The following is a 16,586-nucleotide window of genomic DNA, read 5'->3' on the forward strand; positions in this document are numbered from 1 at the left end:
GAAAATTTATTACAGTTTTGTACTTCTGTTTTTTGTGTTTGATTTCATGTGAATTGTTAGTACAATAAGCTTATGCCAAGTTTTCTATTCAGTCATGTTAGTGTATATGTATGTTGTGAGTGTATATATGTGTGTATTTATGTGGCTACACTGTCATTTATGTATGGCTGTTTCACATTTAATTTCATGTCTTACTATGTTCATGAACTAAATAATTTAAGTTCAGTATAAATCATAACGATTCTGTGGTTTGAAAATCATTTATTGAAGATACAAATTGAGCTTTCTGTATGATGGGTAACCGTAATTTATGAAGTAAGCTGCCTTCAAAGAACAGTTGGCGACGAGCTGCATTTCAGGTGCTGAAAAAGAGTTAAACTGAAGTATTGATGCTTTGCTATTTAAAGATAGTTTGTTGACCTTTTGTTTTCGGACCAATCTTGTTTGGTGCCTCAAGCCACCAAATAAATAGCCCAGAAAATGCTTTTTCTGCAGCAAGATCCAAATTGTGTCATAACTGTTTCATTTTTAAATTTTGTGTTCATCCTTTGCATGTACAAGCAAATGCCACAAACTAAAATGTTTTGGATTAGAGAAGCATTAGCCTGTATCAATTTGATTAGGTTCTGCATTCTAATCTGGTTTGGCTCACTTATATGACTTTGTTCAATCTTTCACTTTTCTTCCTTCACTGTTCAACTGTATCTTTTAATTCACTGGGTGTTTTGTTTCAGAATGCGGGAATTAGTACACAAAATATTAATACTTAGCTTTACATAATCATATTTCCATCATCTTAACATCTCTTGCAACTAAATTTGTAAATGTCGTCTTGTCTGTTTGAAAAAGCTTGATGTGGGATATTGCATAATTTTTTTGCTGCTAACTACAGTTTGTAGTCTATAAAATGATATGGTTGTTTTCAGTCTTTTTATTCATGTACATTGTAATCTATTTTCTCTTTGCTCTTTTTGTCTCCATGGAAATATTATAAAAGCAGTGCTGACTTTTGCTCTGGAGCATGCAACTAAACCTTAGTGGAGATATATCTTTAGTTTTTCATTTGTATGAAGGCATAGTAATGTAATCAATTTAATTAGTGAAAGCTTGAAAAGTTTGTAAGCCTGCGATTTTTGTTCTAATGCTTCCTTTGCTGCCGGTTCTTCAACTAATCACAGTTAAAACTTTTCTCTGAAATATGAAGTATTTTCAAAACTTAAAAAAAAATCTGGTGAAATAACTGGAAAGCTTGAACACATATAGACTATGGATTATACCTCTTTAAATACTATAATTTGCCAATTATAGGGGTAGGATAATTGTGTTAGGATAGCACAAGGCTGTGAGTGCAAGCCATTAATAGGCTTATTCTGATTAATATCTTGAGTTGCTTAATCATTTTTGTGCACTTTGTCATCCCTTTTGTAACAGAACAATGACAATGAGACGGCCTTGCACTGTGCAGCACAGTATGGTCACTCAGATGTTGTAAAAGTTCTTCTTGAGGAACTCACAGATCCTACGATGAGAAACAACAAATTTGAAACTCCACTGGACCTGGCTGCATTCTATGGGAGGCTGGAGGTGGTGAAAATGCTGCTAAATGCCCACCCAAACCTACTGAGCTGTAACACCAAGAAACACACACCGCTTCACTTGGCAGCAAGAAATGGGCAAAGAGCAGTAGTGCAAGTCCTTCTGGAAGCAGGAATGGACATTAACTATCAGGTAATGGACCGAGTGTTTGTATATAAGGGCACAAAATACCAATAGTGACTTTTTGTGTACGTACTCCGGTTTTCTCATCTTGCCCCTCCTCAAGGAACACCTAATGATATATGTTTCTTTTCGTAGTGGTGACTTATTGGTACCTTGCAGAAGTGGCCATTTTCCCACATGAGGTGGGGCAATTAGTGCCAGTGAACTGTTAGGCTATGGGTACCATTAAAACCTAGCCTGACTGTGTCCACACATGATGGCTACAACATGTTGCAACAGGGGTTGTTGATGGTGATCAGAAGATGCAATCCTGGCCATTTTGTTATTTGATCACCAGGAGCTGTGCAAAAGTAATCAGGTGACGACATCCAATTAGATTTCTCTGACGCCTTTTCGCACAGCATAGCTGTAGGTCAGGAATTCAACCCGGTGGAGTATTGAACCTGTGTCTTGTTGCTTTGTATGCCCCCAAATTGCTCTAATGGACAGTGCCAATGTATTGCTTTGCCTCCTCTTGTTATTTTATCTCACTAGCTGATCCCCTGTGGGGTTGCTTCTGATGAGTCAGTAGATTTGGTAAAGTGTGATGTCTGATGTGTGGGAGGCAGTGTGTGCTATGGATTGACTTTTTAAATATAATGTAGTGGGACAGTTTTTTCTTACTGATGAGCAGGAAAGGAATGCCATGAGCAAAGGTGGAAAAGGAGCATGGAGGCGAGTGGAATGAGTCTTCCACATATTTTTAATGAGTGCGGTCAGAGTATTGTAGATATTTTTTTAAGTTGCATGCGGGTTGAAAGAGCAAGTTGAGAGCTAGGATTGGGTAATTTAATATAAGAGGTATTGTGAGGGGAGAGAGGGTGAAGTAAAGTTATTAGAGGGAAGTGGAGTGAGAGAAACTGTTTAAAGAAGGTTGCAAGGGGTTAAGATATTTTAAAAATGTAAAATGTGGATTTTCAATGAGAGTCGAGGGGCACGCTTCATAAGGAAGCATCAGTTGGAATGGAACGAGACCAGTGGGGCTAGGTTGGAGCACTGGGGAGGGAAACAGAACTGGAGGAAAGTGGGGATAGAGGGCCAGAGGGCAAGACTGAAAAGTTGAGAAGCCAAAGAGTTTTTGTTTGAGACCATTTTGCATTTTAAATAGAGTAGTGAAATGGTGGAGGCTGGGATAGGCTATTTGCTATTTAAAACAAAGTTTTAAATAGCAAATAGCCTATTTTAAATCAGTTTCTTTCTTGGACACACGAATCTCCATCAAAGACGGGCACCTCAGCACCTCACTCTACCGCAAGCCCACGGACAACCTCACGATGCTCCACTTTTCCAGCTTCCACCCTAACCACGTCAAAGAGGCCATCCCCTATGGACAGGCCCTGCGAATACACAGGGTCTGCTCAGACGAGGAGGAACGCGATGGACACCTACAGACGCTGAAAGACGCCCTAGTAAGAACGGGATATGACGCTCGACTCATCGATCGACAGTTCCGACGGGCCACAGCAAAAAATCGCATAGACCTCCTCAGGAGACTAACACGGGACGCAACCAACAGAGTACCCTTTGTCGTCCAGTACTTTCCCGGAGCGGAGAAACTACGCCATGTTCTCCGCAGCCTTCAACATGTCATCAATGAGGACAAACACCTCGCTATGGCCATCCCCACACCTCCACTACTCGCCTTTAAACAGCCACCCAACCTCAAACAGACCATCGTTCGCAGCAAACTACCTAGCTTTCAAGAGAACAGCGTCCACGACGCCACACAACCCTGCCACGGTAACCTCTGCAAGACATGCCAGATCATCGACACAGATACCACCATCACACGAGATGACACCACCCACCAGGTGCATGGTTCATACTCCTGTGACTCAGCCAACGTTGTCTACCTCATACGTTGCAGGAAAGGATGCCCCAGAGCATGGTACATTGGCGAGACCATGCAGACGCTGCGACAACGGATGAACGGACACCGCGCAACAATCGCCAAACAGGAGGGTTCCCTCCCAGTCGGGGAACACTTCAGCAGTCATGGACATTCATCCACCGACCTTCGGGTAAGCGTACTCCAAGGCGGCCTTCGAGACACACGACAACGCAAAATCGTCGAGCAGAAATTGATAGCCAAGTTCCGCACCCATGAGGACGGCCTCAACCGGGATCTTGGGTTCATGTCACGCTACACGTTACCCCACCAGCGAACAAATGTTATCTGTTTTTAATATAATGGGTCATTTGCTGGCTCTCTCTGCCTTCCGGATGTTTCTGCCTCTCTCTGTGTTTTTTTTTCTCTGTTTTTTTTCCCTGTTTGTTTTTTTGTTGAATGTGTATTCGGAGGTTCTGCAGGTAACACCTCTCTGTCTGAACACGGTGATTGCCTTGGCAACGGGCAGTTGCAGGGGCAGTCTGTAAACACCATGTATTATTGTTCAATATGTATAAATGCGTAGGCTTCAAGGAGATCTTGAAACATTTGCCTGAGGAAGGAGAAAATCTCCGAAAGCTTGTGAATTTAAAATAAAATTGCTGGACTATAACTTGGTGTTGTAAAATTGTTTACAATAAAACAAAGGAGTGTGAGGGGTGGGGGGAGCAGGACCTGGGTAGGTGGCAATGAAGGCTGGGAGTCTATAAAGATTAGCAGATCTGGTGTGTGTGCAGAAAAAATGGTAGGAGAAGGCATGTATAGGCGGTGGAAATAAAAGTCCAAGAGAGGCCGCAAAAGCCATCAGAGGCGGTGGGGGCAGGCTGGTAGATGCCGTGGGGGCAGCAAAGGAGGGTAGGAGCAGCAGTATGACTGATGAAAGTTGAGAGAAACAGAGGCTGTGGGGACAGCTCAGCAGGGCAGGAGCTGCAGGAGCAGCACAGGTAAGTCGACAGAGAGCATGGAGACTAGCAGGGAGGGATGACAATTAATACATATAAAATTAAAGAAATAAGAACTTAAATACAACTTACCTGTGAAGAAAGCAAAATGAAGTGAAAACCATATGGGTCGAGCTGAGTGACTCATCACCAATGGTTGGGGTACTGAAGTGCCATGAAAGCTAATATAATGGTAACTTTAGCAGGGTTTACTGCATTACCAAGTAAACATAATATAAACAGACGTGTCACAAAATCACAAAAGTGACTAAATTGTGACAGACAGGAAGTCTCAGAATTTTGATATTGTGGATGTGTTAGAGGATGGATTTTATTTATGATCTATCTATTCCTCAAAATTAATACAGTTCTTGAAACATTGAGGTCAAGCGTTCATAGTTTTATTGTGCATACAGTACATGCAATAGTACTTAGGTATACACTTAACATATAATACAATATAAAGACAAATCAATAGCAGTATTACATTAGTATACTTCAAGTTAGTCTGATAAACCTTTTCTTTGCAGTTATCTGCAAACTTTCTCAGGGTTTGGTGCTGTCCTGGGGCTGTAGATGATTCAATGAGTAATTGAAGTGGTTCTGAGCCATATAATCCAGCAAGATCCTCGGTTTAATTCCTTTTTTCTGTGTTAATCTCAATTGAGGTTTCTGTGGTTCTACAGTTTGCCTTTCATTCCAGGGCTAGGGAGATAAAAATTGAATAGGATTCTTTCTCTCAATAGCTATCAAATAACCCCTGATGGGTATTTGTGTGGACGTTGGGTGAGGAATGGATGTGCTTGGTTGTGATGGCCTCTGTAGTTGAATAACCTGACCACTGTGTATGCCTATATGTGGCGAATGGGCACGGTCAAAATGGGCAGGAAACATTTCTGACCAGTACACACTCCCGTATAAATCATGGCCTCCAGAAGAGGGGACTAGGGAGGAAACAAATAAAGAGAAAAAAAATTATAAATGCAAGCTCAGTTGTGCTTACAACTTTTTAACGACTGCAAAATTTGGCAACTTGTTTTTAAAAATTGGGTAGGAGCAATAATTATTGTCTGAATTGAAAACAAAATTCTTCCTTTCTCCCTTTTGCCCAATTCCCAGACAGAGAAGGGTAGTGCACTTCATGAGGCTGCCTTGTTTGGGAAGACGGATGTGGTCCAAATACTTCTAGCATCTGGTAAGTTCTTGGATCTATCGTTGCTTGAACCTAAGATAACAAACATAGGTTTTCGAATAGACTGTGGCTAATGTTTCCCATGCACATAAATAATGTTTGGCCATCATACAAGTGATTTAAACAGAAATAAATCCTGACATTTATGTTATTTAAGCTATTTTTTATTTTGCATAGGTATTGGTCAGTACTTAGTAGTCAGATGCACACAAGATAGTTTTGGAAAAAGAGCCTTCACCCCTTTTTGATTTTCTTTTTCCCAAAGATCAACTCTGGCATCTCCCCATTATGGCATCTAGCTGTTTTATTTGACTGAGTTCAGTTTTCCAGCCTCAACCATTTCCTTCCAACACATTTCAGCTTTTAAAGAACAGCTTCCTGATCTAAGCTAATGGCAAGTCCTTTATTCATCCGGCTGTTTGTTCATTTTTTTACTAAATGTTTTTAATGATTTGTTTCTTACTTAATTTTCACACCTTTTTAATTTTTTGCAATTATCCATTAGCTGGTTAATTCGTCACTTAAAAGTCAAATCCGTTATGTATTGCGCCTGCATGCATGGGTCTACAAATCTTATCTTTTGTTTCCTGATACGGATTAGCTTTATGTTTGACCTTCCGAGAGAGGTCTCCAACGTCCTTCGACATTACAAATGTAATTAAATAATCCCCCGCCACCCCCGTTACCGTCAGCTGAAAGGTTAGGTAGCCCACTCCAAGCTGTATGAGTTCGGCTCAAGCTGTATAACTCCACTGTAACCAGACACACGCGGGTCACTTGGCCATAAGTATTGACCATTGCCGCCTGGAGAGCGCCTCCCAACAGCTCAGACTCCTCGTTTCCCCCCCGCTTCCCCGACAGCGAGGCACCACATCGCGACCCCAGATATCCCGCGATGCTGCTTTGTGATCTGAAGTCCCGGTTTAGCGCCATTATTAGCCAAAATGATCTGTACCATGCCTCAATATAATTTGGATTCGGGTCTGTCAAATCAGACATGTCTATACATGTAATTTAAAAAAAATTAATTTAATCTTTATTTATGACAGACAAAGTCAGCAACATAACCATAGCAGTAAGAGAACACTGCGCTACATTTATGCTATGGGGCAACCATACAAACGGAACACAGTGATTATCTTTGTTCTGGGAGCTGTTCCAGCTGAAGTCTTCTGTGGAGGATTTGTTGTAGCTCCATGTCGAGCTGTATACTCTCTCCCATTATATCCTTTCTTATCACTGCTATGTGACAGCTTTAGTGTAACTACTTTTCTTTCTCAGTTTTCCTGTGAAGTTCACCACGTTTGTATCATAGTATTAGTAGGTACAGCACAGGGGGAGGCCATTCGGTCCATCATGCCTGTGTCGGCTCTTTGAAAGAGCTGTCCAATTAGTCCCAGTCCCTTGCTCTTTCCCCATTGCCCTGTAATTTTTTTCCCTTCAAGTATTGATCCTTTTGAAAGTTAGCATTGAATCTGCTTCCACCACCCTTTCAGGCAGTGCATTCCAGACCATTACAGTTTGCTGCATAAAAAATGTTTCCTTATGTCGCCTCTGGCTCTTTTGCCGATCACCTTAAATGTGTCCTCTGGTTACCGAACTCTCTGCCACTGGAAATAGTTTCTCCTTATTTACTCTGTCAAAACCCTTCATGATTTTGACATCTCTGCCAATCTCCCCTTAACCTTCTCTGTTCTATGGATTACAACCTCAGCTTCTCCAGTCTCTTCACATAATTGAAATCCCTCATCCCTGGCACCATTCTAGTAAATCTCTTCTGCACCCTCTCTAAGGCCTTGACATCCTTCGTAAAGTGTGGTGCCCAGAATTGAACACAATACTCCAGCTGAGGCCTCACCAGTGTTTTATAAAGATTGAGCATAACTTCCTTGCTTTTGTACTCTATGCCTCTATTAATAAAGCCCAGGATCGCATATGCTTTTTAACAGCCTTCTCAACTTGTTCTGCCACCTTCAAAGATTTGTGTATGTGCACCCCAGGTCTCTCTGTTCCTGCACCCCCTTTAAAATTGTACCATTTAGTTCATATTGCATCTCTTCATTCTTCCGACCAAAATGCATCACTTCACATTTCTCAGCATTAAATTTCGTCTGCCGTGTGTCTACCCATTTCACCAGCCTGTTACTATCCTCCACATTGTTTACTACGTTTTCAAGTTTCGTGTCATTTGCAAACTTTGAAATTATTCCCTGTATACCCAAGTCCAGGTCATTAATATATATCAAAAAGAGCAGTGGTCCGAATACTGACCCCTGGGGAATGCTACTGCATACTTCCCTCCAGGCTGAAAAAACTACTGTTCATTCCTACTCTCTGCTTTCGTACCCCTAACCAATTTTGTATCCTAGCTGGCACTGTCCCTTTAATCCCATGGGCTTTAATTTTGCTAACAAGCCTATTATGTGGTACTTTCTCAAATGCCTTTTGAAAGCCCATATATACAACATCAACTGCACTACCCTCATCAACGCTCTCCCTTACTTCACCAAAGAACTCAACCAAGTTAGTCAAACACGATTTTGCTTTAACAAATCTGTGTTGACCTTCATTTATTAGCCCATATTTTTCCAAGTGCCAATTTATTTTGTCCTGGATTATTGTCTCTAAAAGTTTCCCCACCACCAATGTTAGCCTGACTGGCTTGTAATTGCCGGGTTTATCCCTCCTCTTTTTGAACCGGGGAGTAACATTTGCAATTCTACAGTCCTACAGCACCATCCCAATATCTCAGGAGGATTGGAAGATTGTGGCCAGAGCCTCTGCAATTTCCACCCTTACTTCTCTCAGTAATCTAAGATGTGTCCCATCTGGACTGGGTGACTTTTCTACTTTGACTACTGCCAATCTCTAAAGTACCTCCTCTTTATCTATTTTTATCATATTCAGTATCGCTACTATCTCCTCCTTTACTACTACAATTGTAATAAATTGGATAGCCAGGTGGTGAAGGATAGAATACTATAGCCTGGTCTTCAGTTGCTTCCAAGCCTTTATTCACACAGATCTGCATTACCCACTGTGCACCCCCAAGATAAGCACTCATAAATGGATACAAGGGAGTCCCCAATTGATACGCACCACCTGAATACAATTAATATTAATTGATAAAAAATAAAATGGATATAATTAACAACAAAGGCAGCATCCGCTTCTCTAGTGAAGACGGATGCAAAGTATTCATTTAGTACCTCAGCCATGCCCTCTGCCTCTACAAGAAGATCTTTTTTTATCCCGAATTGGGCCCACGCTTCCTTTGACTACCCTTTTACTATATATATATGTTTATAAAAGACTTTTGGGTTCCCTTTTATGTTAGCCGCTAATCTACTCTCATACTCTCTCTTTGCCCCCCCCCCCCCCCCCAACTCCCTTTTTTAGATCTCCTCTGTACTTTCTGTATTCAACCAGGTTCTCTACTGTACTATGAACTTTACATTTGTCATAAGCCTCCTTTTTCTGTTTCATTTTAAAATCTATATCTTTAGTCATCCACGGAGCTCTAGCTTTGGATGCCCTTCCTTTCCCCCTCATAGGGATGTGTCTACTCCGTACCTGAATCAATTCCTTCTTGAATGACACCTATTGTTCAATTACTGTTTTGCCTACCAATTTTGGATTCCAATCCACCTGGGCAAAATCCCTTTTTGACTCACTGAAAAATTTGCCCTCCTCCAGTTAAGCATTTTCACATTTGATTGTTCCTTGTCCTTTTCCATAACTATTCTGAACCTAATGATATTATGATCACTGTTCCCCCAAATGCTCCCCCACTTCATTCCCCAGAACTAGATCCAGCACTATTTCCTTCCAGGTTGGGCTGGAAATGCACTGTTCCAGAAAGTTCTCTTGAATGCATTTCAGGAATTCCTCCCCCTCTTTGCCATTTATACTGTTACTGTCCCAGTCTATATTGAGATAATTGAAGTCCCCCATTATCACTACTCTATACTTCTTGCATCTTTCTGTAATTTGCTTGCAAATAATCTCCTCTATCTCCTTCACAATATTTGATGGCCTAGAGTATACACCCAGTGCTTAATAGTTCCTTAATTCTAACCAAATAGGTTCTGTCTTTGACCCCTTAACTACATCATCCCTTTCCAGTGCTATAAATTTTTTTCGATCAGTGCTGTTCCCCTCCCCCCTCCCCCTCCCCCTCCCCCTTCCCTTCCCCCTCCCCCTCCCCCTTCCCTTCCCCCTTTCCTTCCCCCTTTCCCCCTTTCCCCCTCCCCCCCCTTTCCCCCTTCCCCCTCTCCCCCTTCCCCCTTCCCCCCTCCCCCCCCACTCCTTTCTTTCCTTCCCTATCTTTCCTGAATACCTTGTAGCCAGGAATATTAAGTACCCAATCCTCTCCTTCTTTGAGCCAGTTCTCTGTTATTGCCACTATATCATAGTCCCATGTGGCGACGTGAGCCTGCAGCTCACCAACCTTATTTACCACGTTACGTGCATTTATGCACATGCACTCCAATCTCAGACTGCCTCGCATTTGCCCCCTGTCTGATCCCTGCTGTTTCTGAACTATTCTTTACTCTTGTACTTGTTGCTCCCAGTCCTCTGTGCACCTTGTTTCTCGTCTCTAATGCTTCATCCTGGTGCCTATTCCCCTGCCAAATTAGTTTAAACCCTCCCCCGCGAGGACATTGGCCCCAACTCTGTTGAGGTGCAACCTGTCCATCTTGAACAGATCCCTCCTGCCCGAGAACTGGCACCAATACCCCAGGAATCTGAAGCCCTCCCTCCTGCACCATTGTTCCAGCCATGCATTAACCTGTCTTATCCTACTATTCCTATATTCATTAGCACATGGCACTGGGAGTAATCCAGAGATTACTACCTTTTGAGATCCTGCTCTTAAACTTCCTCTCTAGCTCCTGAAACTCTGACTGCAGGACCGCGACCCTTTTGCTTCTTGTCATTGGTTCTCACATGGACCACGATTTCTGGCTGTTCCCCTTCCCCCCCCTCAAAATCCTGGAACTCCTTTACTAACAGCACTGTAGGAGAACCGTCACCACACGGACTGCAGTGGTTCAAGAATGCGGCTCACCACCTTCTTGAGGGCAGTTAGGGATGGGCAATAAATGCCAGCCTCGCCAGCGATGCCCACATCCCATGAACGAATAAAAAAAATGTTCTCCACCCTCTCAGTGATGTCTTTTATCCTGGTACCAGGGAGGCAACACACCATGCGGGACTCATGTCAGGGGTTGCAGAAATGCCTGTATCACCCTGACTATTGAATCCCCTATAACAACTGCATTTCTTTTGCCCCCCCCCCACCGGTACAGCCGAGTTTCCCACGGTGCCGTGGATTTGCTCCTGACTGCACTCCCCTGAGGTGTCAACACCCTCACTGGTATTCAACATTGCATACCAGTTTATGAGTGCCACTCTCCTAGGGCACACCTGCACTGCCTGCCTGTTTCTCCTAGCCTGTCTGGTGTTCACCCACTCCCTCTCCGCCTGAACTCTCTGTAGCTGCAAGGTAACCACCCCCTGAAACGTGCTATATACGAAACTCTCGGCTTCCCGTATGCACTGTAGTGAAGCCAGCCGCCCCTCAAGCTCAGAAACCCTGTTCTGCCATGTTAGCTAACAGTTATTTAAACTTTGTTTAGCTTTAAGGTACTTTACTGTTTACCTGACACTAAAACACTAATCAATGAACTAAGTACTTACTGATTTAACCTCGGCGCTCTTCCTTCCCTTGTTTTGATTCCTCGTGCGGCTTCTTTTATGCTCTGCTCAATCTTAGTCCATAGTTTTTTGGTTTAAAATCACTTAGCACCTCCTTCCCCCTCTGCACCGAATTCCCTCACTCACCAAATTCCCAGTTGAATGTCTTCACTCTATTAGAGCACTTCAATCTCTATCTTTCCCAACCTCTGTGCTCAAGTTCATGTCTGAACAGATAGCTGTTGATGTCCTTGCAATTAACACCAGTAAACATCAAATCACCTTTGACCAGCATATTCTTTCCCTTTCTGAAGGCTATTGAACTCTAGGAGCCATCCCACTTCTTTGTCCATTTAACTCAGCATTTTCCATGGGCATTTCCATACTATCTTTTTTGTTTCTACAGACTACTTTCTTCTACAGTACAATCTGTTCAAACATTCCAAAACGTTGATTAACTATTTCAAAATATTGTGGCCTAAAGCTACGTTATTGTAATCAACCTTCACACTACAGTATGCTCAGTTGCTAAGTTGCAGTGTTACAGAACTATTGGTTGAACTTGCCCATTGCCCAGCTTGGGAAGTTCTATTGACCTCCTACAGCTTGGGAAGTTCTATTGACCTCCTACAGCTTGGGAAGTTCTATTGACCTCCTACAGCTTGTAATTATTTCCGAAGTCATTTTTTTGCAAAGATCTACCTTGCATTGGAATTTATCAACACATTGCTAGGTTCATTTGACTGACAAAAAAAAGTGGTGCTTTGTAACTCACAGCTGTGAGATTTACTAAAGAGAATTGATTACATCTCCCCTCCAATGGGGGAGTACTTTGCTTCTCTGGGCAGCAGTCAATGTAACTACTAATGGTTGACACTTGTTTTATGTTTGGCTACCTAGATAGTTAACATTGGTACCTAATTAAGATATGAAGAATTCCTGACCAAATGATTGCATGTGAACAATGCTCTATTTTTGACAGGGATTGATGTTAATATTAAAGATATTCGTGGGAAGTCAGCATTAGAAATTGTGCAGGAACACCCAGCTCAGAAGAGTAAAGAGATTGCAACTCTTATTCAAGGTACAAAGCCTTTGTTCTTGGTAACATCTTAAGCTTATTACCTTCCATTTTTTAAAAAAAAACCTTTCTATCTTCATCTCAAGAAACTCACCATTTCCTTGTGGGGCGAGGGTAACGGGGCTGGGGTGTGTGTGTGGTGGTGGGGGGTGACGGCAGATGATCTCTGTTTATGCATCTGCTATCCATACTCTTTGGTGCTAGGGGACGCAGAAGATTGGGTCAGGGTTATCTTGCCCTCAATTGTTTTTGCTTCCTATCTTCTCCCTTTGGGGAAGTGTTTCAATTTAATTCAGCCCAAACCTCCCATTGGTGGCATGGCTGAGCTTAAAAAAAAACTTGCCTTCCAGGAATTCTAACATTCCCCATTAATGTGTTGGGATATCAACTTGTTAAACTTAAAATTATGCCTTACAGCTTTTTGAGGTTCATTTCTATTCAAGTGATTTTACAAGAACAAGTATACTTATATGAGGATGTGCATGTTTGCTTAACATAAATGTGTATATATTAAAACCTGGTGTGTGCTATTGGGTCCTGCAGTTTGATACTGTTAGGCTGTGAAGCACCTGGAAACCCACCCCACAACTGCTGCTCTGTACTGGTGCTCTAGTAGAGCAACACTGGTCGTATACATCAAACACAGTATTTGTTAAAAATAGGTATTTGAATTACGGCTCCATTTTACATTTTGTCATCAAGCCGTACAGTATGAAGGTTGCTTTCGTGTATGTGGAAGAAACAAGATCATATGTGAAGGTGCATCTTGTACCCCATTTACAGCATGAGTTTGCTGCCAATTGCTGAAGTTGGCAGCAATTGTGCATTGTAAACTTGCATTGTAAACTTGCAATGTTTTGACAGCTGGAGATAGCAGCTATCACCCAAGGAGCCTGTATAGACAGTGCCACCTGTTTAAGAAAAACTCCAGTTGACAACCTCCATTGCAATTCAGCAACAGTGGGCATGTGGAATATGAGATTGCAGAAAAAAAGGCATTCTCAAGCCAATTGCAACTCCTCTCCTGCTGCCAACTGAATAATATAGATGGATTCAAAAGCAAAATACCGTGGATGCTGGAAATGTAAAAAAAAAGCAGAAAATGTTATAAATACTCAGCAGGTCAGGCAGCATTTGTGGAGAAAGAAACAGTATTAATATTTCAGGTCAATGACCTTTCGTCAGAAATATAAATGGATTGTTACTCAGTTTTAGTGCGCCAGCATGTGTGGATGCTGCTACTCACCCAAAAAAAAAGACATGGGCAAATGTTTTGGATAGTGAGGGAAGTGAAGAATGTCCTAACACTGCATACAGAAGTGGTGAGGTGAAAAGTTGATACCAAGGCAGCAGCACCAGGCAAAATCTTTTGGTTGCTCCAAAACTCTATTGCATGCCAAAATCACTGTGGTAACACCTAGTATTATGGTGACTAAAGCTTTAGCACATTATTGCTCTTGCCAGGACTGAAGCACCACTGTAAAGATTTATGTGTCTTAGAGCAAACACCTGAGTCAGCCATTTGGTACAATATTTTGCTAATCTAAATTGATCTGGTTTTTGGGATTCAGGGCTCCCAGGTTGTTTCTAGAATTTTGTATTTCTGAAATGTTCCTACCACTCGAATGACAAAGTCAGGGCAGTCTTTAAGAAATTTTAGTTTGCTATAGTTACTTTTAAAGTAAATCCAAGGAAGAATGAGGTTGACCATATAAAGTGGAATATTATACAGGGTGTTGTACTGGGTGGTGGTGTGTTATCATTGTTTGACAGTTCTTTGGTGGGAGACCAGTCAATGTTTCCTTTTAGTTCTCCTGTTTCATCATTCTCTGTGCAGATCATATGGCAGGGAAAGTGATCTCAAGGAACATGGAAAAGACAGTTTCAGTGTCCAAAACACCTCCATTTTCCATTTCTGAGCCTGGTAATCAAAAGTCTACGGGTAAGGACAGTTGTATTTGTTAAACTTGATATTGAGTGCCTTTGATGAAATTACATTTAATGAACAACTCCACTTTGTTATATTTGAGATATGTGATATGCTTGAAGGTTACTTGCCATCCCTCTTTCTATTTTCTTGGTGGCAGGAGCAACTGTACAAAGCAAATCTGTGTACTGTCATTTCTTTTTTAGACAATTATAGAGGAAGATAAGTAAAAGAGAATTAGAACTGGTAAAATGGGCAGACACATGGCAGATGCAATTTAACGCAGAGAAGCGTGAAGTGATGCATTTTGATAGGAAAAATGAGAGGCACCATGAACTAAATGGTTCAATTTTAAAGGAGGTGCAGGATCAGAGACATCTGGGGATGTACGTGTACAAATCTTAGGTGACAGGACAAGTTGAGAAGTTTTTTTTAAAAAAAAGCTTACGAGATCCTTGACTTTAAAAACGAAGACATAGAATACAAAAGCAAGGAAGTTATGCTAAACTTCATAAATTACTGGTTAGGCCCCAACTGGAATATTGTGTCCAATTCTGGGCACCACATTTTAGGAAGGATGTCAAGGCCTTGAGAGGGTGCAGAGGAGATTTACTGGAATGGTACCAGGGATGTGGAACTTCAGTTATGTGGAGAGACTAGGGAAGCTGGGGTTGTTCTCAGAGCAGAGAAGGCTAAGAAGAGATTTAATAGAGGTGCTCAAAATCATGAAGGGTTTTGATAACTGTTTCCAGTGACAGAATGGCCCGTAACCAGAGGACACAGATTGGCAAAAGAACCAGGGGTGAGATGAGGAGAATTTTTTTTACCCAATGAGTTGTTATGATTTGGAATGCACTGCTTGAAAGGATGGTGGAAGCAGATTCAATAATAACTTTCAAAATGGAATTGGATAAATACCTGAAGGGGGGAAAATTTGCAGGGATACAGGGATATGGGAAGGGGAATGAGACCAACTTGATAGCTCTTTCAAAGAGCTGGCACAGGCCCGATGGGCTGAATTGCCTCCTGTTCTGTATCATAAGAACATTAGAAGTGGGAGCAGGGGTAGGCCATACGACCCCTTGAGCCTGCTCCGCCATTCAGTAAGATCATGGCTGATCTTCGACTTCAACTCACTTTCCCGCCCGATTCCCATATCCCTTGATTCCCCTAGAGTCCAAAAATCTATCAATCTCAGTCTTGAATATATTCAACGACTGAGCATCCACAGCCCTCTGGGGTAGAGAATTCCAAAGATTCACAACACTCTGAGTAAAGAAATTTCTCCTCATCTCAGGCCTAAATGGCTGACCCCTTATCCTGAGACTATGCCCCCTAGTTCTAGACTCTCCAGCCAGGGGAAACAACCTCTCAGCATCTACCCTGTCAAGCCCCCTCAGAATCTTTTATGTTTCAATGAGATCACTTCTCATTCTGCTAAACTCCAGAGTATAGGCCCATTCTACTCAATCTCTCCTCATAGGACAAACCTCTCATCCCAGGAATTAATCTAGTGAGCCTTCGTTGCACTGCCTCTAAGGCAAGCATATCCTTCCTTAGGTAAGGAGACCAAAACTGTACACAGTACTGCAGGTGTGGTCTCACTAAAGTCCTGTACAATTGCAGCAAGACTTCCTTACTCTTATACTTCAATCCCCTTGCAATAAAGGCCAACATACCATTTGCCTTCCTGATTGCTTGTTTACCTGCATGTTAACTTGATGTGTTTTGTGTACAAGGACACCCAAATCCCTCAGAACGCCAACATTTAATAGTTTTTCACCATTTAAAAAAGATTCAGTTTTTCTATTCTTCCTACGAAAGTGAATAACCTCACATTTCCCCACATTATACTCCATCTGCCACCTTCTTGCCCACTCACTTAACCTGTCCATATCCCTTTGCAGACTCTCTGCATCATCATCCTCCTTACTTACTTTCCCACCTAGCTTTGTATCATCAGCAAATTTGGATACATTACAATCGGTCCCTTCATCTAAGTCATTAATATAGATTGTAAATAGCTGAGGCCCAAGCACTGATCCTTGCGGCACCCCACTAGTTACAGCCTACTAACCTGAAAATGACCTGTTTATTCC

General features: G+C 42.0%; 1 protein-coding gene across 8 annotated transcripts in view; it reads left to right on the forward strand.

Moving 5' to 3' along the window:
* The window catches only part of LOC137344410 (ankyrin repeat and SAM domain-containing protein 1A-like), a 345,223-nt gene that overhangs the window by 102,161 nt on the left and 226,476 nt on the right, over positions 1-16,586 (forward strand). For all 8 annotated transcript variants that reach the window (XM_068007344.1, XM_068007345.1, XM_068007349.1 and 5 more), the window contains 4 exons: positions 1,432-1,728; positions 5,707-5,782; positions 12,462-12,563; positions 14,398-14,502. In XM_068007344.1, coding sequence (XP_067863445.1) covers positions 1,432-1,728; positions 5,707-5,782; positions 12,462-12,563; positions 14,398-14,502 — 580 coding nt within the window. The remainder of the gene's footprint in view (positions 1-1,431; positions 1,729-5,706; positions 5,783-12,461; positions 12,564-14,397; positions 14,503-16,586) is intronic.

The sequence above is a fragment of the Heptranchias perlo genome, chromosome 27 (assembly GCF_035084215.1).
Source record: "Heptranchias perlo isolate sHepPer1 chromosome 27, sHepPer1.hap1, whole genome shotgun sequence".
Lineage (NCBI taxonomy): Eukaryota > Metazoa > Chordata > Chondrichthyes > Hexanchiformes > Hexanchidae > Heptranchias > Heptranchias perlo.